At 41.0% G+C, this 25027-nt stretch overlaps 1 protein-coding gene across 10 annotated transcripts in view; it reads right to left on the bottom strand.

Moving 5' to 3' along the window:
- Positions 1-25027, bottom strand: part of LOC149263040 (rhomboid-like protein 20) — a 266839-nt gene that overhangs the window by 146160 nt on the left and 95652 nt on the right. For 9 of the 10 annotated variants that reach the window (XM_089425633.1, XM_089425630.1, XM_089425654.1 and 6 more), the window contains one exon: positions 22419-22485. In XM_089425633.1, coding sequence (XP_089281759.1) covers positions 22419-22485 — 67 coding nt within the window. The remainder of the gene's footprint in view (positions 1-22418; positions 22486-25027) is intronic. The other variant, XM_089425659.1, reaches the window with a different exon arrangement.

The raw sequence follows: 25027 nt of genomic DNA on the forward strand, positions 1-25027 counted from the left end.
TGATCCAAGACTTCTACGATGATGTGACATCTCCTACATTGTCATCCTAGCCCTTGAGGGCAACCTACAGGCATCTTCGACTTGTTTGGAGACCCATGAGGACACTTGTGTGCCCCCACAGTCATTTGGAGCACCACAGGTTATTACAAGGGGCCAACCCCTTGTCCACTGCTTTTGAGGATCCTATTCTTCATTATGGCACCCATGGACCTCATCAGGCCTCTTAGAGGGACCTACAACATGCATAGATTATTATTTGTCCTCTTGAGAGGCTTATCTTTTCATTTGTGAGTTAGTTTGGTGGGCTTGTCACCAAAGTTAGGTCATTTGCACATTATTTTATTTTTAGGGGCTAATGTAGGCTCATTAGCTAAATCGAACTCCTAATTGGTGTATAAATAGGAGTTAGTTGGATTCAATTGTATCAGCACTTGACTTGGGATCTCTTTACCTTTAGAGAATTTCGCACTCTTTCCTTAGAGGATTATTTTGGATGATGGATGAATTTTGATGTATGGATTTGGGCCTATTTCTATCTTAGAGTTTCTTATTTGCAAATGTGATGTTTATTGGATATACTCTCTAACATTGTAAGTGGAAATTTAATGCTATTTTTCTTCTTGTTGCATACAGTTGAATTTCGCTATAATTCGGGCTAATTGTTGCATGTACGAAATGCGGAATCATGTGTCTATTTAGCTTATTCTTTGTATGAGCCATTCTTAGATGAATGAAATGTCCTAGAGATCATGTTATCTTGATAAGCTTGCACCATTTGTATGCAGTATAAATGCTTAAAAATCACTTTTCTTCTCTTTCTCCTAACATTGGACGAAGTTGACTTTTGGAGCCTCCTTGAACAAGAAATTAAATCCTTCTTCATTATTATCCTTGACTCCATATCCCCAAGTGAATTAGGCACTAATCCCCTAAAAAGGGTGATCATTTTAACCCTCTTTTTACCATTTTCCCCTTTTTTTCTAGATCTAGCCACATTAGGTCATCTAGGGCATCAATTTCCCGGGAAACTGACCACAAGAAAACTTCGATCTCCTAGGTACAACTGTGTTGGTGGGTCCCCTTGCTCTCCTCAAAATTTGAAGCAATTATGATGGTGGAATCTCCAAATACCTCAAGCTCTAGCTCTAGGATCAAGTTTTTGCCTAGGTGTTTCGAAGGCTAGAACCTAGAAGGATCAATTTGACATCTTTGAGAGAAAATTCTTGTTTGATCCTTTCACCTCACCTTAGACAGGTTAAGAACATCATTAATTGCCAAAATCCATCCCCTAACCTGGGTTGGGTCCACTTGGCCTCGTGTGGTCCCATTCTTCACCAAAGCCAATCTAGCAAGGACTACTCGAGAATCCAAGTTTTCAAAAGGATTTCAAGGATTGAGAACATCTTTTATAGGTCTTATACTTCTAGCTCCACCCTCTAATCTTCATTCCCTTTCCCTAGAAGATCAAGTCCCTCACTTAAAGAGAAAGCAAGCCCTATCCTTCAAACTCTTCTAGAAAGGAAATCATTTGGGTCACTCTGCTTCTTCGTTGATCTATACTTTATAAGTGACTTCCCAACTACCGGGTCTCCTCCTATCGATGAAAGTCCATAAAGGGTAGGGAGTCTTGGTTGTGGTGACAGTGGGCTACGCCTCCATCATTGCCCTTGACCTAGCAGTGATCCTCGGTCCTTTGCCAGTTTGTTCGGTAATAGGATGGAACATCCATCAAATGGACGTGAAGAAAACATTTCTGAATGGGAACAACAGGTTTGGAAGTATACATTGAGCAATCTGAAGGCTTTGAGGAAAATGGAAGGGACACTCATGTCTGTAGACTCAAGAAGACCCTGTATGGTTTGAAGCAAGCTCCTAGGGCATGGTATGCAAGAATGGATGCATACCTTTCGAGAATTGGGTTCATGAAGGGTTCTCCTAATCCTAATCTCTACATCAAGGTTGTGAATAATGAGTCAGTCATTATTCTATTGCATGTGGATGATCTATTCATCAGAGGTGTGGAGAGAAGAATACAAGAATGTAAGAATATGCTGGCAGCCGAATTTGAAATGAAAGATCTAGGACTGATGCAATATAACCTAGGTCTAGAAGTATGGAAAAATCTTGGGGAGATATATTTGGGGCAAGGAAAGTACATCATCATGTTGTTGCAGAAATTTGGGATGATAGATTCCAAGCCCATGACAACACCTATAATCACCAATCTTAATAAGTTAAGGACCTCCAACTCAAGTCTCGTGGATTCTACCTCCTATCGTCAGTTGCTAGGTTATCGTATGTATTTGGTAAATACTAGGCCGGATATATGATTTACTATGAACATCCTCAATTAGTTTCAGTTGGAGCCTCGTCATGATCACTGGATAGCTACCAAGCACATATTGAGATATCTTCATGGTACGATACATCACTGCCTGAAGTACAATCACAAAGAAGTCAAGTTGACTAGCTTCACAAATTCTGATTGCGGTGGCAGTGAGACCGATGGAAGAAGCACTACCAGCGGATGCTTTAGTTTGGGATCTACCATGATCTCATGGATGAGTAGAAAGCAAGATCCTGTTGCTTTGAGTAGTGTTGAAGCACAGTACGTGGTTGCATATGAAGTATAACGGAGGTTGTATAGTTGAGGAAGCTTCTGACAAATTTGTTTGAGAAACCTCTAGATCCTACTGTGATTAATTGTGATAATCAACATTGTATCAAGATGTCCGGAGATCTCATGTTTCATGCTAGGACGAAGCATATCAACAATAAGTTCCACTATATTAGGAACTTGGTGCAGGATGGGATCGTGAAGCTATAGTATGTCTCGACACACGATCAGGTAGCTGATATACTAACAAAGTCTCTTCCTAATAAGTTTGAGTATCTTAGAAGCATGCTTGGTTTAGTTGATATTGTTGATTTTGTTGATTATGATAAAAGTTTGGAAGAGATTTGTTGAGGCCTTGTGTGTGAGACACATTGCCTGGGAGGACATCTGGCCGACACTCTCCATTGATGTCTAGTTCCCGAAGTAGGGAGGGTGGCGTTGGTCATGGAGCTCTGACCTCGGATATGCACCTAGATCCCTAGGTTGATGGTTAGCAAGTAAGCCTGATGTTACCTAGAAAGGCTGAAAGATTTTGTCCATTTTAGTCCCACTTGGATAGATTACCCTGGTCAAGAATCTAGTCCGTGGCATTCTGGTGCCTAAATTTTTAAGAGACCTTGGATATATTGCTCTAGTCAAGAATCTAGTCCATCGCATTGCGGTGCCTGAACTCTTCATAGTTCATATAGTTTGAGATCTTCCGTATAAATATCTCCCTAGTTAAGAGGGAGTGTTGAAAAATGTAACTAGGTTTGGTCTTCATAAAATCTATTGTCAAAAGAACTTTTATTATTGTTACACTAACTTATTAAAGCACGGGTTTCACGCTTGGGTCATCATTTTATTAGTAAAAGTCCCCATTGTGGACTCCAAGGATTGATAAAGGGTCATTAGAATCATTGTATATTTTATGAGACCCTTCTTGGGCTTTTGAACGATGTAAAAAGAATTATTTTTGAGTCAAAAATGAATTATGTAACCTCCACACCAAATCAGCCTCAAGAAGATCAAGCCGGCCTCAAGGAAGGCAATTCGACTTGATTGGAAGGCTATATATACAAGGCAGTTTGACTTAATTTGAGCATCTCACTCTCTCAAGCATAGTTCGATATTGGAAGCTGGGAAGAAGTGCTAAGTTGAAGGAAGGGGCTAAAAGGAGTGCAAGTTTGGTCAAGGAGAAAGGGAAGAAGAAAATCGAAATCTCTCTCTCTCTCTCTCTCGCGTGTGGGCTGGTTTAGGAGATTGAAGTCTCCTAGTCAAGGTCAAATCTGTTGCTGATGTCGGAAGTTGCCAACTCGAAGTTGTTAGGGTTGAAGTGCTGTTGCAGCTAGGTCAAAGGTTGGATCGAAAAATGAGAGGTTGGCTTGGTGTGGAGGAGGTCTTTGTCTAGGTTGAAGAGTCTCAAGGAAAACTACTGAAGGAAGAGATTTTGACTGGGTTTTCCCCTAGATAGGGGTTTTCCCGTGGCAAAGTGCCTACATCGTGGCCTATGTTTTTGTGATCTTCATGCACACATAATTTGGTAATTGCTTGATGAAATATAATATAACAAATAAGTAAAAGAAGCCAACATAATTCACAAGTAATTATCAAGAAAATGAAATCTAACCCTAATCCTACTAGCACTAATTTCTCAACAAATTCATCCTCGCTAAAATTTCGCACCAAACCCTAGAAAATCTCCTTATCCTTGGGGGACGAAGAAAAGAGGTGAAAGAATGATATTTCGTTAAGTTAATGTGATCACCAAGGATCTAGGACCAGTGCTTGGCTATTGGGAAAATTGAAGTCAAAATGATCAAGATTCAGGAGCTTCGCCCTTCCAAGAGGCCTAAAGAGGCAGCTTCACTACTATTGGATGCATTTTAGACTTTTATACTTTGATATGAAAAATTTGATGGAGTTTCAAGTTAAAAGGTGCACAACCTACCCCTAGGAAAATCTATTCTCCTTGCCAAGATGAATAGCATATGCAATGAGCCAAGATTACAAGTGTTTGATAAATTCGCATTAAATTTTAGGGCACAAGCTAAATCAAAGCATAGCGTTCCATACATTAGACTCTAATTATCAAGAAATTTGCATAAAAAAGCACTTACATGACAAAAGAGTATATCCATCCATCACATTTGCAAAATAGAAGCTCCAAGAGAGATAGAAAAAATATACCACACATCAAAATGCATTTAATCATCCAAATCATTCCACAAATTGTAGGTCCAAAATCTTTAGAAAAATATATCCCAAATCCAAGTGATGATGAGAAATGAAATGAACCTCTCATCAATTTATATGATCCTCTAAGGGATTCGAATTGCCTAATTAGGCCTAATGATGCCCCTAATAATAAAATAATGTACAAATAACAACCTTCTGGTGACAAGCCCACCAAATAGTTCCATAATATGAAAAAAGAGGGCCGAAATGATAGATAAGTAGCTAGGAAGGCCATTGGAAGACCCACTGTAGTCCAATATGTGCCAAAATGAATGAAAGGGCTCCAAAAATAGTGATGAAGGGGATGGTCCCTTGATCTCCAAGCAAATGTCCTTTGGTGCTCTCGAGTGGTTGTGGGGGGCATAAAAACATCATCATGGTCTCCAAATGAATCGAACAAGCAGGTATTCCATTTGCAAGGGTTGGAACAATGATGCAAGCCCTCCCTTTACCTCCCATGGTGAGACAAAACCCAATCTAGGCCCTGGATCGACTGCCAAGTGTGTAGCCTGCTATGCAAGGGGGTCCAGGTGCATCATCATCATCAAACAAGTGGAACACAAGCGAGCAATGAATGGTACTAAAGGATCCCATGTCATGGCTATCTGCTCTCTGCTATAGTGAAAGCCCATGGCTCTCAACGCACAACCTACATGTGCCAATATGACCCTCTGGAGATCTTGGATTGTGAAAATTCTTGAATCTAACACATCAGAAACCCTGCAATTTCTGGTTTACAATCTCCTACTTGTTCTTTACATTAACAAGTTATTTAATTGCATAAACATCGAAGTAAATACTATTGCAACCTTCATAGATATACACATCATAAACTGAAATAAACTGAGACAATAACACAAGGGACACCATTATTTTTGGATAATTGTCCCCAGAAAAACCCAATTCGAGAAAACCAGTGCAGCATATAGAGGGTTTGTATTATTAAGCAGATTTCGTGAATACAACTAGGGTGCCAAAAATGGCCCAACAGAAAATATCCTTGGCAGTAGTACCTATATCTGGAGACAGATATTCCGGCAAATCAGCAAATGGATGATCAAACCCCACAGCGACTCCGGTTGTTCCTTCTGCTGGACAGCAAACGCTGCTCCAAGCACTGCTCTGGAACTGCCTCATTCCTCTAGGAGTTGCGTCACCCTATCCCAGCTCAGAATTTGCTGATCTGTTCCCAGTCTGCCCCACAGATTCTCCCCAGTGCTGCCTCTGAGGCCCAGCGTCAGCCACTACGGCTTCTATGTCACCTGCGTCAGCCTTCTACGTCCTCTACGTCAACTCTTCGACCTCTGCGTTAGCCCTTTTAAGGCTCGAGTTGTCTCTCCCGGCATTGCGCTACCTCTCTGCTATGTATTCTTCAGCCCTTGCTGAACTACCCCTCACTACAACTCTAATCACTAACTCAATTTCCTCAGCAAACATCGCCCTAGAAAATCAAATTCTTTGATCACTTGGTGTATCTCCAACTAACCCTCAAGCCTCCTCTTATACTTTTCCTATTGACGAATCAACGATCGAGATTAAGTCCCTAATCAAAGGCTAAGATTACAACTAGCTTGATCCTCGTCACTTAGAACTTTCTCAGCCATATTTTATTAATACACATTAATATTTTTATTTTCCTAAGTTTAAACTTAGGAACCCATTAAAAATATTAATTATTTTAATAACTCCTCATCCGGGTGGAATTTCTCCAAACGATTTCTAGATCTTGGAGATCTCATGTGCGGGTCTTGGAGATCTCATGTGCCTTAGCCTCTCCACCAATTTTCAAGGCTAGAGCACATTCGATGCTACCCAAAATCAACACTCGCTCTTAGCGAGGAATGTGCTCTAGCAAATGCTTCACCATAGAAGCATCACACTGATCCTCCGCATCAGTCCTCTGTGCTAATGCTTGGCCTGATACCCCACATCCACTGCATTGTTGCTTCCTGTCCTGCTGCCCATGACACTGCCACCGCCACTGCTACATCTATATTGCAGCTCCCTCTCAACATGCTGCATCATGTTGCCCATAGCATTGCTACTGCTAATTGTTGCACCGCAACTCAGTTACCGAGAATTAAGTAACTAACTTCACCCAAACACTGACATCCTGGTCAGTCTGGAAGCCTCGTGATGTTGAAGCCACCTCTGTTGCTATCCCGTGCTCCCTCTGCTGCCACTGTGTTGCTGCCTCTTCTGTGCCTCTTGCACTGCTACAACCTCCACTGCGCTGCTACAAATTTCTGCACTCTAGCACTGCCTTGTCGCTCCATCACACCTTGCTCCACCCGACACCTGTCATCATGCTACTATCTTTAAGGGTCCCATAGCCGGATGTGATCCAAGAGTTTGGGCACCTCAAGGATCCTACCCCTACATGTAGTCCTCTCGACTATAACTCCAAATCACCCCACCTCTTCTATAGAGGCACATGAGCAGTCATGGCACAATCGTCGTCAGTCTCGACATCCTTCTCCGCCTTTGCTAGAGCAGCGTTTGAATCGAAAGCTTCTCCCTTGCCTTTCCTCCTGGGGCACTGAGAGGCATAATGTCCCAGCACCCCACAGTTGAAGCACTTGACCTTGGAGACGTCTTTCTACTTCCTCTTTTGTAGCGATTGTTTCCCCGCTGATGCGAGAGTTGCATCCTCCTCCTCCTCCTCCTCCTTGATTCAAACTCCCTTACTTCTACTCCTCGCCTTAGTCAATCTCCTGAGCTCTTCCTATCGAAGAGTTGCCCACATCTCCTCCCAACTAGGGAGAGTCGCTCTGCCCAAAAAGCTTTGGACAAATGTCTCCCACTCATCGGACACTGCATTCAAGGCAGTCTTGACCATGAACTCTGGATCCAGGGTAGACCCCACGGATGTAAGTTGGTCGCGAATCCCTTACAACTTGAGAAGGAAGGGATCTATCTCCTCCCCTTTCTGCATCTGGTATGACCTCAGCTAATTCTCCAATAACATCTTTCGTTGCACAGAAGAGCCCTAGTATAAGGTGCTCAGGGTCTCCCACATCTCCCTTGTTGTTGTCTTCTCAACAATATGTGGTATTACATGATCCTTGACCCCGTCTAGGATCACGAATTTTGCCTTCGCCTGGGCCTCCTCATACTTCTCATTTGCATCAGGGTCAACTGGGACAGCTACTGTTTTCAAGGCATAGTCCTTGATGCGATGTTTATCCAGGATTGCCAGGATCCTGCCTTCCAAATGACAAAATTGGAAGCCCCGTCCAATCTGTCTTGATCTCTCAATCCGTTCACTACCATCTCTGCTCCTCTTCTCTAGACTCCCTTTGAGCCCTGATTTCTCTCTCGGAAATCCTTCGACCAACTGTCGAATCACTCCTCCCCAATCCTCCTTTGTCGCTGCAACCCAGATCTAGATTTCTTGGCTAGAAATTTGTCGAGGTAGTGATTCCCTCTACCTTGGTTCAGTCTCCTTAGACATTGTTCTGCACCGACAGAAACAGTGTCCCACCAGCTCCACAAATCAAAATTTGCACAGCTCCCTTAGCCCCGACAACTCGAAGAATTTGAGCCCTTTAGGCTTTGCGCAATCACTGTGTGGGCTGAATCTGCTCCTCCCGGCCAACTGCATCAATCCTTCCTAGCTCATAAAGATGACGTGGCTTTGCGTGAGCCTGATCTACCCTCCTTTGCCTCTGCGTTAGCCCTTCTCCTGGCTCAGAGTGTTGTCACAAGCATTGATGAGCCTCTACGTCACTCTCTCTGCACTGCGTCACTCCTCTTGCCTCTTTAGCTCTGGAAGAGCGCTCTCTCGGGACAGTTGCTTCTCTGCTGCAAATTCTCAGATTTTCTCGACTGGTGTCCTCAGTCGCCTATGATCTGTAATCGCTCTGATACCATGTGAAAATTCCTGAATCTAACACATCAAAAAACCCTACTACAATTACTGGTTTACAATCTCCTACTTGTTCTTTACATTAACAAGTTATTTAATTGCATAAACATCGAAGTAAACACTATTGTAGCCTTCACAGATATAGACATCATACACTGAAATAAACTGAGACAATAACACAAGGGACACCATTATTTTTGGACAATTATCCCCGAAAAACCCAAATTGGGAAAACCGAAGCAGCATAAAGAGGGTTTGTATTATTAATTAGATTTCGTGAATACAACTAGGATGCCAAAAATGGCTCACCCAACAAAGAATATCCTTGGTAGTAGTACCTATCTCCGGAGACAGATATTCCGGCAAATCAGCAAACGGATGATCAAACCCCACAACGACTCCGATTGTTCCTTATGCTAGACAACGAAGGCTGCTCCAAGCACTGCTCTGGAACTGTGCCACTCCTCTAGGAGCTGCGTCACCCTGTCCCAACTCATAATCTATTGATCTGCTCCCAGTCTACCCCACAGAATCCCCTCGGCGCTGCCTCTGAGGCCCAGCATCAGCCACTACGGCCTCTGCGTCACCTGCATCATCCTTCTACGTCCTTTGCGTCAACTCTTCGGCCTCTGCATCAGCCCTTCTAGGGCCTACGATGTCTCTCCCGGCACTGCGTTGCCTCTCTGCTATGTATTCTTCAGCCTTGGATAAAAATCCCTTTCTGAACTGCCCCTTACTGCAACTTTGATCACTAACTCGATTTCCTCAGCAAACCTCGCCCCAGAAAATTGAATTCTTTGATCACTTGGTGTATCTCCAACTGACCCTCAAGCCTCCTCTTATACTTTTCCTGTTGACGAATCAACAGCCGAGATTAAGTCCCTAATCAACAACGAAGAGTAGAACCAGCTTGATCCTCGTCACTTAGAACTTTCTCGCCCATATTTTATTAATACACATCAAAAAATTATTTTCCTAAGTTTAGACTTAAGAACCCATTAAAAATATTAATTATTTTAATAACTCCTCATCTGGGTGGAATTTCTCCAAACGATCTCTGGGTCTTGGAGATCTCATGTGCCTTAGCCTCTCCACCAATTTTCAACACTAAAGCACATCTGATGCTAGCCAAAATCAACATGGAACCCCAATAGGGAGACCAAACCCCAAGATGAAGACCCACCTACAATCCTGTATAAGATCCAATGTGTCTCCTCACCTTCTAGTACAACAAATCATTAGTGTAATTGAACAAACGAGCTTGCAAATCATGGAACCAAGTGGGCACTTTATAGTGGCATGCCCTTCCATAATGGGCTATGTTACCCACCATTTTGTGGGTGATATCCCTAAGAGAAAAAATTTCTCCAAGATGGTCCTCAGCCAGCAGCCCCTTACAGCCACCAACTAGCTCGTTGTGCCATTTCTCCGCCATCTGAGCCAGCCATGTGGTCCTTCACCCATCCACCATAATCGTATGTTTGAAGGTGGGCCTCCCAAACCTAAAGGTACACCTTGTCATCTGGTAATTTATTGTAGTTTACAATTCATGGACACTTCTAGACATGGATTGGTGGGGGGATTCAGTGGAAAGAATGGGCTAGGTCTGGCTCTTGTCCCCTAGACCTCTTTTGGATGTTAACCTTGGACCCTAATCCCATGGGATCTCTTTTATTGACCCTTGGGCTTTGAAGATGGTATTACATGGGAAACCCTAATTTTGGTTACATGGTCCTGCTCCCTTATCCATATATATTACTCCCTTTCCACTCATTATAACCCCATTCATCATTTCTCTCACCTAGGTCCACATTCCTCCACTGGATCCATAGAGGGTTAGCTTTCCCCTTCCCCTTGCCCACACCTTGGGTCGAGCTTGGAATGATGCCCCAGGGATTGATGCAGCAGAAAAGAAAAGTAAAAGCATAATTGGCCACATTCAATAGGAAAATGTACCACAAAATGCAAAAGATGGTCGAGACAAACACATTTAGCACATGGGAAAAAGCCAATACATGAGCTCTACCCCATCATCATGGCCATCACCCTGGTTCCTACAGGCCCTAGATGAGCCTCCTTTATCATTTAGGAACCCATGATTGTCCCAACCCCTGGTGGGCAATGAACCGCCCTACCTTAAAGGGGGTATCCACTACTATATCTCACACATCATGCTCTTACCCCTTGAGCCCCGAGCAGTTAATTAAAGAAAAATCATAAAAGGAAAAAGGCATATAAACAAGGGTGGAAAATGGCACCTCATATACCACAATTGCTCCCTCCTATACATTGTATACCCAAGTGAGGGCTTCCCTTTTACTAGCTACCCTTGTACCCCAGCATGTGGACCGAGGTTGCCCTTTTTCGCTCCCTACTCCATTCATCTCTTTATCACATGCCACCACCTTTTAAAGGATGTACCTTAGACATATTATCCTTTTTAGAAGTAGAAACCACCTAATAGGATAATTGGTTAACCCCATTTGGAGCTTGGAGACATTAGCACATGCCAAAGCCCGTTATGAAAGGGCATGCCATTATGAAGTCCCCACCTATTGTCCATGGTGTGTAAGCTCTTTTACTCGATTTCCTTGATGACTTGTTGTACTGGAAGGTTAGGGGACGCATTGGATCTTATGCAGGATTGCAAGTGGTTTCCATCTTGGGTTTAGTCTCCCTATATGGGATCCTAACCCTCCAGAAGGCTACATTAGCACATGTAAGGTGTGCGTTGAGAGCCATGGTCCTCCACAGCAATAGACAACACTCCATGGATCCCCATAGATGTTCAGAGATTGCTCCAGATTCACCTATTGGACGAGGAAGATGCACCTGGTTCACCTTTGCCCAACCAGCCCCACAGTTGACCCAGGACTTGTATGCTGAGGTGGCATCACTTACACCATCATCGAAGCCCTTACAGATGGTTTATAGACATCTTCAACTTACCTAGAGACCCATGAAGTCACTTGTGTGTCCTCGAACCCATTGGGAGCACCACAGGGTTATTATGTGGAGAACGGGCCAACCCCTTGTCCATCACTTTTGGAAGTCTTATTCATCATTATGGCACTTATGGACTTCATCAGGTTTCTTAGAGAGCCCAACGATATGTATTATTGATCATTCGACCTCTTGAGAGGCCTGTTATTTTGTTTATGAGATAGCTTGGTGGGCTTGTCAACAAAAGATAGTTATTTGCCCATTATTTTTACTTTAGGGGCTAATGTAGGCTCAAATAGATAAATCGAACTCATTAAGAGTGTATAAATACAAATGATGAGAGTTTATTTCTCATCATCACTTGGCTTGAGATTTTTGGTATTCCTTCTTGGTGGACGAAATTTTGGAGCATGGATGAATTTTGATCTATGGATAGTCTTTTCTTATCTTGGAGCTTCATGATTGGCAAGTTTATTGGTGGTTGGATATATTCTCTTACATGTAAGTACAAATTTAATGCTATTTATTCTTTTATTTTGTCACATGCAGTGATGATGAGATTCTCGCTATACTAGGGCTAATTGTTGCATACACTTACTGCAAAATTGTGGAATTATGTTTCTATATAGCATATCTCTATGTATGGGCCATGTATGTTGAATGAATTCTCCTAGGGATAATTTTATGGTTGAATTTCTCTTGACAAGCCACCTTACATTGCAAAACGAAGTATAAAAGCTTTTAAGGTCACTCTCCTTTGCCCTAATGACAAGTGAAGTTGATCATAGAGCCTCCTTGACCTAGAAACGAAGTCCGTTTTCATATTTGCCTTGACTCCAATCTACCCAAAGGAATAGGCACTGGTCTACCATAAGTTGATCACTTAAAAAATCATTTTTCTTTACCTCTCTTCCTTTATTCTAGGTCTAGCCACATTAGGGCTCCTAGGGCATCATTTTCCCAACAAACCACCCATAGAAAAACTTCAATCTCTTGGCCTCTACTGCGTTGGTGTCTATCCTAGGCCTCCTCCAAATTTGAGGGAATTCTGATGATGGGATTGTGAGATATCCCAAGCCCTAGCCTCGAGATTGGTTTTTGCCCTAAGTTTCCCTAGGTTAGTTCCTCATAGGAATCATTTTGCACCTATGTTGCATGAAACTTCTAGGAACCCGACATTTCGGGACGTACCCGTACCTGAAACTCCGAAACTCGGCCGAAACTTTACCGAAACTCAACCATTATGTAATCATCTATGAGAGTTAATATAGACTTGGTTTTCCTTCTAAATTGTCATCTATGGGTCTTATTCCCTTTTTCCTAGCAAGATAATGTGTTATTCACTTATTTATAAAAAAAATTATATACATAAACATATATGGCATTTCAACCAACGTTTCGGCCGACGTTTTCATTTTTGGGAGGTGACATTTCTAAACGTACCCATTTCGGAAACTCTGAAACGTTTCAGCGTTTCGTGCAACTTAGTTTTGCATCTTTGAGTGAAAATCACTTCTTTGATCCCCTTCTCCTCCTTGTTTAGGTCAATCTATCATTAGTTGTTAAATGTCCAACTCTTGACCTAGCCTGGGTCCACTTGGCCTTGTGTGGTCCCATACCTTGTCAAAATCAACTCTTCAAAAACCACTTGGGAAACCAAGTTCAACAAGGATTTTAGGATTTGGGAAGCTACTTTACAATTCACACTCCTTAAACCTAGCCCTTAAGTCTTCATCCCCTTCTCCTAGAAAGCCTTGTACCTTGCTTAAGAAGCAAGCAAGTTCCATTCTTGAGTCTCCCCAAAGAAAGGGTCCCCAAGATCACCTATCTTAATTGATCTATCCTTAATAAGTAATTCTCTATATATCGGGTCTCCTCCCATCAGTGAAAGTCCGTAAAGAGTAGAAAGTTTTAGTTATGGTGACAGCGGGCTTTAGCTTCATTGTTGCTCTTGACCTAGCAAGTGCCCCTTTTGGACCCCCTGCTAGTTTGAGCAATAACAGGCTTTAGAGTATACAGGTGTCTCCAAGTTCAAGAAGGAGGTTAATCAAAGACCCTATTAGGTAGTGTCAACCCCAAAAGGAGTGACATGTCCATGGTACATCCGTCAAGTGGCAGGTGTCATGTGATATAATGATGGAATGGAGAAGGGCATCAAGGGAAGGCTTCAAGCCGCATGCCATGGTACAAGGGTAGCTATGATGAGGGAAGACCACACATGAGTCTATAGATGTAGGAGGGAGCAATCGTGGTACATGAGTTACCCAGCCTTTGTTTTTCCACCCTTCTTCATATGCCTTGTCTTTTATTGATTTTTCTTTCTTTTAACTGCTCGAGGCTCCAAGGAATGAGAGCATGATATGTATGATGTAGCAGTGATTACTCCTTTAAGGTTGGGTAGTTCATCGCCCAGCACAGGTCGGGACAATCCTGATGTAGCATTGATTACCTTTTTGATTGCCTTAAGAAAAGATTGTGAAAAGCTAGATTAGGAACTAGACCTCATGCACTTACCCTACCTGCATGGGTAGGTAGGGGAAAAGTTATTTTAATTTAATGTTGACTCTTGAGTCTCTACATAATTTTTAAAGATATAGAAATTCCATACCTTCCAATTAAGATTGTGGAAACTCTCTTAATTTGTTTCCTTCTAGTTTTGACTATTCTTAGATTTCTCATTTTTAATGTATAGCTTCATTACTCAACTTCTAAGTAACCTGACACAAGGATTAGGGATTCGTAGGATACGGGGATTCGAGTGTCAGATTCAGACACGTTGACCCCCTAGAATAGGACACGTAGGATTCGTTATATATTATTTTATTAAAAATATGTATATATACAATGTACATATATTTAAATATATATATATATATATATATATATATATATATTAAAAATAGATATTTCTTATACAAATTCTCATTAATGATACAAATTCATTGATTTCAAACATATATCTTCATCTAGATGTAAGTTTTACTATTTACAAAGTAAGTTAAAAACATTATAGCATGCATAGCACATACAAAATTCAAATACATGTCACATAAATGATAAATCAATTAATCATAAATTCTAAATTCATAAATGATAAATCATAATACATATTCAATTCATCAATGATCCAATAAGAGAAAGACAATATAGTAACATAAAGACACTGACAGCTGTAGTTTTCTCATTAAGTCATCAATTCAAAATGCGTTACATAGGTAGTGCAATGCCAATGGCAAATAGAAATAGAAAAACAACCACAGGTATACAAGCCTCGAGACAGTAGGTAGCCCATGACTCATGAGTCATCAATCCTCATAGCCATCATCAAAATCAACATCACTGTCTTCATCATCATGGTCACCATTGCTCTCCTCTGCATCCTCCTCCTCCCCTGTATCCATAGTCGCCTCCGCATCTACTGGTGTGGAGGATGACCCCTCTACAATATCACCATCATCAAATCTAACAAGCTCTAGCACTGGATCATTGAGATCCATGTTGGCCAATGCCAACTCAACACTGTTGTCCAGACCCATATCATCAGGAAAGACATCCACATCTTTGTCTTTTCCTTCAACCACTCTTCCCTCTGCCTGTAAATAGGACGAAGGTTGGTGTGCACATACACCATTGTCTCTACCCTGGACTGCTCAAGCCTGCCCTTCTTAACACTATACAAATTCCCATATGTGCTCCAATTCCTCTCGCAACAAGACGATGAAGTCACCTGAGAGAGGAGCCTGATGGCTAACTGCTGAAGAGGAGGGCTTGTTGCCCCATGAGTTTCCCACCAAGAATATGGCTTCTTAGCCCCCTTGTCTCTAATCACATCATATCTTGCAAATCGACCAGTGCCAGAGGAAAACTCTGCAAAGGCATCCTCCACCTCATCAAGCAATGATCTATCCTGAAAAATCTGCCTGAATGCATCTTTCCTCCCCTGTGAGATTTCACCATCCATGTGAGGAGGGAATCTGCGGGAAGGTCCGCCATTCAGCCACTCATGGTTGTAGTATTTTGGGTTCAATGAGTGAGCCAAACAATGTAAAGGTGTGCAATTCTTGTCCCATCTGCTAACAAGAATATCCTATATAGTACCACACAAGGCCTCTGGTGATGTCTCATACTCGGGGCACTCACTCCGTAGAATAATACTCCTCACAGACTCAATCATGGAATCCCATCCCTAATAAACCTCTCTTAGGATGGGTTTGTTTGTATCTGCAAATCGAAGCAAAGAAATGATAGGGTCCATGATCTGAATAATTAGATCTACCCTCTCCAACCAAGCATCATCTAACACTGTGTCCTTCACTCTTTTAGAGGCTAGTTGATCTGTCTTTCTCCAAAAAGACCAAAACTCAAAATAACGATGGCCCCAAGAGCGGTCTTGACCTCCCTCAACCTCTTCAACATGATGAATGAAGAGGCAAACACTGTATCAGCAATCTTCAACAATGATAGATTGTTGTACTCCTTGTAGATAGTGACGGCATTTGTATGATTTTGCACAAAGTTACGGATATGTCGTGTATCCTCAATAATGTTACCAATCCAAAGCACATCAGAAGCAATGGATTTCAATGCTAAGTTCAATGAATGGGCAATGCAAGGTGTCCAAAACACTTGTGGATATTTAGCTTTCACAATCATGCCAGCAGCCTTGCAAACAAATGCATTATCTGTAATGATTTGCACACAAGAATCAACCCCTATGAAGCATACAACTTCTGATACACAGAATTATATGAAAAAATATTTTATTAAAATGATGAATAGATATATGATGAATGTTTACAATGGGTTGCCTGGCTTATATACCGCCATGGGCACCCTTTGGGAAAGGGCATGATCTTATGATCGTGCCCTTTCGTCTAATTAAAATTAAAATTAAATAATAAACCTAAAGCTAACTAATTTTTTACATAACATTGCCTTCCTCTCGAAAGAATGCTTTGTCCTCAAAGCATAAGTAACGATGGATGTTGTTGAAGAATGATTCATTCTCCCAGAAAGCGTCTTCTTTGTGTAAGTCCTTCCACTTGATCAGATATTCCAAGATGATCAAGGTCGCACACTTTAAAAGGTCTTGGATTAATCTCTCAAGTTCCGTTTTTTGGTGATGTGGATATCGGTATGGCTTGATGTTGACAGGGTCTGACCCTGCCTAGACTTCTATTGTATGCTCAATGTTGACAGGGTCTGACCCTGCCTAGACTTCTATTGTATGCTCAATTTCCCTATTAGGCGGCCTCTTCATAGGTAGGTCTTGAATTACTTTTTCATGCTTCCGAATCAAATCTTGTATACCTGGTGACTCTTCTCTAGTCATATTTGCAGATAACATTTCTAATTGGTGACATTGTATTGCATAAGCAGGTGCTCTTCTTCGACTCAGCTTCATCATCTGAGATGATGATACAACTTGATTTTCTGGTGCTTGGAATCCGTGTAGTTTGTACTTCTGACCTCCCCATTTGAATTTTATAAATTGTACTTGATGGTTGGCGGCATAAGTGCCTAAAGTTCGTAGCCATTGGATACCTAGGACTATATCTACTCCTCCTAATGGTACCATGAAGAATGAAGACTCTAGATTAAAGTCTTGAATCTGCAAAATGACCTTATGGCATTTCCCTACCTTTTCGATCTTCTTACCATTAGCTACCATCACTTTCATGTTTGGTAAGGGAAATGAAAAAATATTGAGTCTCCTTGCCACGGTTGCATCTAAAAAATTGTGTGTGCTACCTGAGTCAATGAGAACCACTACGTTGTTCTTCTTTATGTGTCCTTTTAACTTTAAAGTCTGAGGTTGTGATATACCTGTCATAGCTGATAATGATACTTGCGGAATACTTTCGTCATCTAATTCTGGTGAGAATTCTGGGGTGTCTTCTGTGTCTTCTATGTCATAATCTTCACTATTTGAATCATTGGTTGCTTCACAATTATATAGGTTCTTTGGTTCTTTTCCTTTAGCATATCTATGTTCGGTGTCCCACTTCTCACCACAACGCTTACATTTACCCTCTTTTATCCTTTGCATTTCCACATTAGATTTTTCATCTTCACGACGATGTGGTGGAACATATCTTGTATTATTTGAGTCCACATACTGGGGTATCCTTCGTCTTGCATAAGTTTTCTCCGCTTTTGACCAAAATATTGGTTCGGATTTATTTTCGGTTGTTTTTGTTTTTCGTCTTGCTACTTCTATAGATGTAATGTCATGCATCTCAAGTTCTGCTTGTAAATGGGTTTTGAGTCCCGAGATGTATGACTGAATTAGACGAGATTCTGATAACCCAGGTACTCGTGTTACTAAGGTCTCCCATTCTTGAGTGTATTCGTCCACACTTCCTTTTTGTCGTAGTTTGATGAGTTTTGAAAAGAATTCTTCTTCTTTTACACCTTGGAATCTTTTGAAGAATGCATCTTTAAATTTCCTCCAGCTAATGACGTGTGTTGTCTTTTTCCACCACATATACCAGTTATATGCTTCTCCCTCCATTTTCATGGATGCATGCCTGAGCTTTTCGTCATCGTCATTGATGTCATATATCTCAAAGTATTCTTCTGCTTTATTTATCCATGCAACATTGTTTTTTTCGTTTCCATCAAATTTAGGCATCTCAACTTTTGCCCTTCACTGGTATGTTGCTAATGGTTGAGCGAAAAAAGGGTGTTGATTGGTAAAGTTATCCCAGATTTTCTTGTTTGTAAAGGCTATGTTACTCGCTTCTTGGTGGGGTGTCGCTGATTTTTTTGGGGATTCAACTTTTTCATGAGAGTCTGTTGACTTTGTTGAATCTGACGAGATGTGTTCCTGATTCTCTTCACCTTGTTTTAGTAGTTGTTCGGGTGTACAATTCGACCTTTTACACAGAGTTTTCAGCATTGTTAAAACCTCTCTGATGCCTGCTTCTGTCTAAACATGGTAATTTTCCATCTTTATTTCTATTCGATTTGTCGTATCGTGAAGATTTTTTATTTCATCAGCTTGCTCCCCAAGTTTGATCTCGAATTCATTTAATCTTTTATTGACCTCATCGTGGTTGCTATTTATCTTATGCTCTGCATCCAACAATTTTTTTTGGAAATCCGCCATTGTCATTATCAACATTGAGCGGGTTTGCGAGGGCGTGTATTTATTTGCCAGCTAAAACATTTTTCCTCCCTCTTTTTTTTTTAATTATCTAAAATAATTTTTATACATATAACTTTTAATTAATTAAAATAAATTTAATTAATTAAATTAACTTATATATATATATATATATATAAGTTTTAATTAATTAAATTATATGTATTATATATAATATAATTATATATATATATGTTAGTTATATATATCATATGTCACGTTATATATATATATATATATATGTCACGTTATATTTATTTCAAGTCTTTGCCGACCGTCACGTCCGCCGATGGGGTCACCTCCGGCAGCAAATGACACTTACAGCAGACCGATTAATATAATCGTGGTGGCAGAGCTCCCGCAGAGGTTATTCCACGCAGCTACAGGTCACCCTCGTTGTATCACCACAGAGATTTATGCCACGCAACCGCGGGTCCACCACACGAACCACCGCAGCTGGTTTGTATGAGGTTTTGGTCACCTGAAAACCAAGTGTGAGCCGCAGAGCTGTGACCGTGTACGAAAAGAATGAAAAACAGCAGAAGTTTGAATAGGAATGAAGACAGGGACGTGGGTACGGACAGCGTTGGGGTGGACGGGTTTGTGTGGAGAATTGTATGGCGGAAGAAAAATTGGCGTGAACTGCAGAGATGGACTATGAACACAGCAGAAGTGGGGGATAACTAACCCGCTCTGATACCAATGAAGCATACAACTTCTGATACACAGAATTATATGAAAAAATATTTTATTAAAATGATGAATAGATAGATGATGAATGTTTACAATGGGTTGCCTGGCTTATATACTGCCATGGGCACCCTTTGGGAAAGGGCATGATCTTATGATCGTGCCCTTTCGTCTAATTAAAATTAAAATTAAATAATAAACCTAAAGTTAACTAATTTTTTACATAACAACCTACATCTTCAATAACTTTAATAAACAACTCACCCATAAATTGTGCATCCTTGTATTCTCCAAGTGTATCCACCGCTTTCAAGAAAACTGGACCATTCAAGGAAGAAACCATGAAGTTGATGAGTGGGTGTCGTGCTGGATCTGTCCATCCATCGAAAACAATGCTAACCCCCGATGTTGGCCATGATGCTCTAATAGGCTCAAGCATTTTTTGCACCTCTTTTTTTGCCTTCATCAACAATGTGGTTCTAAGCTTCTCTGAACCAGGAGACACATACCATGATGGAGACCCGTGAGTTAGAGCTTGGCACATCTCAATAAATAGAGGTGAGCGTGCAACATTAAAGGATATGAAGTTTGGATAGAAGAAAAAGGCAATGGTGAGATCAAGCTCTTCCCGTTTCTCTTTTTGAAAAATCTTGTCCACTGGACCAAGTGAAATTGTCTTTCTTTTTGTTGCTTGTCCCCCAATATAACTCTCAAATGGAAATTTGGTGGTGCCTTTCCTCAAAAATGGAAGCGGGTCATCATTCTTGGTTTTTCTTGATCTTGCAGCCACATTTGCCATACCAACAGTGAACTATTTTTCCATTTCTTTCCTCTTTTGTAAAGGAACTTGTGCACAAGCTCCAACTCCACAACCTGGTAAAGCCAACAAATGGTCTTTCACACGAAAATATGTGCTTGTGAAAGTACTGTGGCAAAAGTTGCATCTCCAATGCACATTGCCTCCTCCCTTCCCCTTGCTACTTGGCCCATCCTCTCTTGTGACATATTTCCACAAAGGATATTTCTCAATGTTACCTTTAAGAGGAAGTCTTCCCTTAACATTACTTGCCGCAAACTCTGATGATATTGGGGGAGGAGGGGCATCTCCAATGGGGACATTCTTCCCCTTCCTTTGCCCCCTACCTGCTGCCCTTGATTGAGCCATGAATACTGTAAAAAAAATAAACAAAACATGCACAAATTTGTAAAAGAAATGCATATACAAACTGTTGTAATACAAATGCAAAAAAATAGAGAGGAAATGCACTTACCTAGTGCTTGAATCTCCTTGAAAGCGCTCCAAACCCTTGGCTCCTTGCTCCAAACTTCTAACAGCAAACCCACAGCTCACTATTTGCAAAAGGAATGAAACAAAATGGTAAAGAAAATTAGAAATGCGCCCTTTTATTGGCCCGCGGGTTCCTTTTCGCCCGATTCGAATCCGGTTTTCGTGACACGATGTGTCCTAACAGGGCACGACCCGGATTCAATTGTGTCACATTAGGACACATCGTGTCATGAAAATCAGATTCGAATCAGGGCGAATCGAATCCAATTCGTAGGATTCAGACACTTGGCAAAAAATCGACGAATCTGGTTTCATAGCTCAACTTCAATTTTGTATCTCCAGCACCATGGAAATTACTGATTGGCGAAGGGTCAAATATCACTTAGAAACTATTTTGTCTACTTTGAACTTATATAGTAAAATTGTACCAGGATCTGTACCATGGAATCTGCTAGGAATCTTTAGAATCTTAGCTGGTCTGAGCAGGAATGTCCTAGATGTTCCTAAAGTTATAAATACATTATTTGCATATCGAAGGACTAAGAATATTCAATAATTATTCATTAGCAGGAACCTTTAGAATCTTATTTTTAGCCATTCTTAGATTTCTCATTTTTGAAGTAGAACTCATTGCTCAATTTCAATTTTTCATCTCCAGCACTATGGTAGCCAGGAAACTAATTCACAAAGGGTCAAATATGACTTGAAGGCTATTTTCTCTACTTTGAGCTTAAATTCTAAAATTATACCAGAATCTTTCACCATGGAATCTTTAGAATCTTAGCCGATTTGAGTAGGAATGTCCAAGATTTCCAAATGTTATAAATAGATTCTTTGCATATCAAAGGACTATGAATATTCAATATTTGTTCATTAGCCTTAATTCATTCTGATTGTAAGCTGATATTGAGATCTTGTTAAGACTACATTGTGTAAATGTTGAGGTTTGTAATCCATATTTGCAGCGAGAAATGTAAATAAAAGGATGAGAGCTATTTGATATTTCAATGTTCTGTTGTTCTAAGCCTTTATTGTTGAAAATGTAATTACTAAGCAATGTGTCAATGGTATGGATTAGATTCAAAATTGTGTTCACGATGTTTTATTGTTAACCAGTACCAAACTTTGTGTTTAAGCTCTATTTCCTGCATTTATGTACGGCACCAGATTATACAGCAATGACTTGCTTTCTTATGTTATCTACTCTTCTGTGGATAGTTTCACATCTTTCAGAGTTTCTGAATCTGAGTTTTGAGTTTGAGATTTTGTAAGTTAAACCAACAGTGTTCGGAATGCCAGTGCTTTCAGAAGTGGTTTCATCAACAAACTACTAAAATTTATCCAATATACTATCATGATTATTCCTTTTGGGAGTCTTGACATAATTCGATGCCTTCTTATTCTCTCTTTTGATTATTCTTTAACAAACTGCAATAAGTTATGCTCACTTTTGGACACATGATGGAGAACACTGATGGCATACAAAACATACCCTGAGTTTATACAACACAAATTACACTACAACTTTCAGTAAGCCTTAACTGGCTGCTAGTATAAATCGGTGAAATCACATGCATTGCAAGATACACTGAAAAGAAATATGATAGATCAAGAAAGCTTCTGCTGTAGCACGAAAAGAAAACCTTACCTTTGAATACTACCAAAGAAATCAGTTCGAAGAAAGTTGTGAAAATGGCTGAAAATAAGACAAACACCTGCATTAAATTTCCTGATATCAGGGAGAGAACCATAGAATTTACCAAGTACTCAAAACCCAAATTCACTGGCCTTATGTATTGAACAAATGTCAAAGTGGAAGCTTATGAAAAAATAGTTTATATTTAGATCACTGAAAAATTTTAAGTTGACAGCAGAGAAAAAGACCGGGAAAAAAAGTAAAACAAGATATCCAAATCAGGAGCACTGTAACTGAAAAATACTAAAAACAAGCAAGGCAAAAAAAGTAAAAATTTGAAAAAGAAAATCACCCTCCTCTTTAACAGAAATAAAGTAAAAGCGCACAGCAATGAGTTAATACCAGTCCTCCAGACTATAATCTTAGGCCACCTTCACTAAGTTGTGGAACTGTGTCAAAGTGGGGAGGTGGTGGGCGGAGGCATTTAGTTCACTAGGGTGTTGCGGACAATTGCTCAGCATTAAGGGACAAACTAAATCTTGTGTTGTGAATCGTGATATCATCTCTCCATGCACCCCTACTCAACTCACAAGTCAAGGGAGGGTGTCAGATAAGATAATTTTATTAATGTCCAACAAATGACCACAAAAGTAGGTCAATGGGTCTAGAGGATACAATGTAGGTGTGCAAATGCCACTCCTAGAAAAGCTAAATCTAATACAAAAAGTAGAAAAGCTATAGCCTATATCTAATACAAAAAATATATGCAAAATGAAGTAATGAAAGATACAAAAAATAGGATATCCTCATGAACATGAACATGTATAAAACTGTATCAGCATGTAATGTTCCTAAACAGGAATATAAGTGATATACAAAGCATGCAAACAATCCAGCAAACAGAAAAACGAAATATACATTAAGCACCCATGGAAACACTGGAAATAGAGAACTGCTGAGCCATTTTATTACTTCTTCAGGAGCAAATACAATAGTAAAATAGAATGGTGCACCTGGGTTTGTCTCAATGGACAAGCATGACAAAACCCAGGTGAGAAAATGCTTTACTGAAGGCTGCTACAAGTGCTGCACCAAACTGAACTGCGCTGCCCCATAAAACTATTCTGTCTGTTGACTTTGAAGGGCTGGAATCACTGCTTCCCGTGCTCAAACAATTATGAGATTTCAACTCCTTGCTCCTTGGCCTAAACCCAGAAAAACCAATGCAATAATTGGCCAAATGTTGACCTCGGAATTTTGGCCCAAATTTCCCTTATTTCCCCTAGTTGTTGGCTTAGTTGGGACCCCTGTTGGACCCCTTAGATCTGCCCAGAAAACTCTATAAAATTAGGAGTGTGATCCTTGCCCAAAACCCAGAAAGGAATTTGGCTAGTTTAGACTTCTGAAATTCAACCCCTTTGGAGCCCAGCGTCAGTTGCAACTGCAAAACTCGGCCTGCTAAAATCTCCTTGGAAATGGACCCAAAGTGCTAGCCTGACCTCTGCTATCAATCCCCTGACTTCCCGGATGGGCTTCCGGCCTATGGCACCTGCTCCTTAGCTCCATGAAATCGCTAGACTGGCCCTTTGCATTGTTCCCAAGCCCAGTAATTAGAACTGTTGGGATGTTGGCTCTGTTGGCTCCAAAACTCAAAAGAAAGGTTGGCCCTTTGCTGCTCTCCCAATCCTCTAACTCTCCCGCAAATGCTTGATAACTGATAGCTCCAACTTCCCCTATGTATTCTCCAACTAGCCAGAAATACACACTCCCTGTTGTGGCTGAATGGTAGTGGTGTAACACACTCCCGGAACTCTTGAACTACTTATGGAACTCTCTCTAGGGCAGGCACAGATGGTCCCCCGAAGTAGAGGTTGAATCTCCCGCTTGAGAGATTCGTGGCTAAACAGTTGGTTGACTCAGTTAAACAGAAGAGCGAAAAATCAAGTAATTTTGATTGCACGGTGTAAGAATGCATCCAAAATGAGAGCTACTCCCTCCTTATAACTCCTTGGGCCTCCCTAGCCTCATGTGGGCCCCTCCATCCACCTATTCAACTTTCCCTCCAAGCTATTCGAATGGACCAATTCGAACTCCCATGTGGGTGGCCCCCACATTCCACTAGCAACCAAATAAAGTCGAATTGCCTCCTAAGTCCCTAAGTTGAAAATGATGGGTTCTCTTCCTTAGCCAAAATTCTACAAAATTGTATAGCAGCACCCTATTACAAATGTATTTGAGAAGGGACATGACAATCCTCCCCTTCCAAATGTTGCTTGCCCTCAAGCAACCTCAAAGCTAGGTGCTTCAAAATGTGCTCACCTTCCCAGGTGGCATCTGCATTTGGCAAGCTCCTCCAGGCACCAAAAATCGTTTGTCCTCAAGCAATGCTTGAGAAAGCATCCTCTCTAATTGTTTCTCCCCACTGTCACTGAAAAAGTGCCAGGGTCCCAGATGTGCCACTGGATCGTGCCTCACCTCTGCACTGTCCTGATATGAAAGAATCCTTCAATACTATGATCCCAAGCAATCCTATCGAACATGAAGCTCCCCTCACTCCACTCACTATCCTGCCCAGTGAAAGTACCAGAAGTCTCCTTCTCCATCAGTGACTCGCTAAAGCC

This window comes from Pinus tabuliformis, chromosome 6 (genome assembly GCF_031772625.1).
Source record: "Pinus tabuliformis cultivar Carrire ecotype Pingquan chromosome 6, CPIR1, whole genome shotgun sequence".
NCBI classification, from domain to species: Eukaryota; Viridiplantae; Streptophyta; class Pinopsida; order Pinales; family Pinaceae; genus Pinus; species Pinus tabuliformis.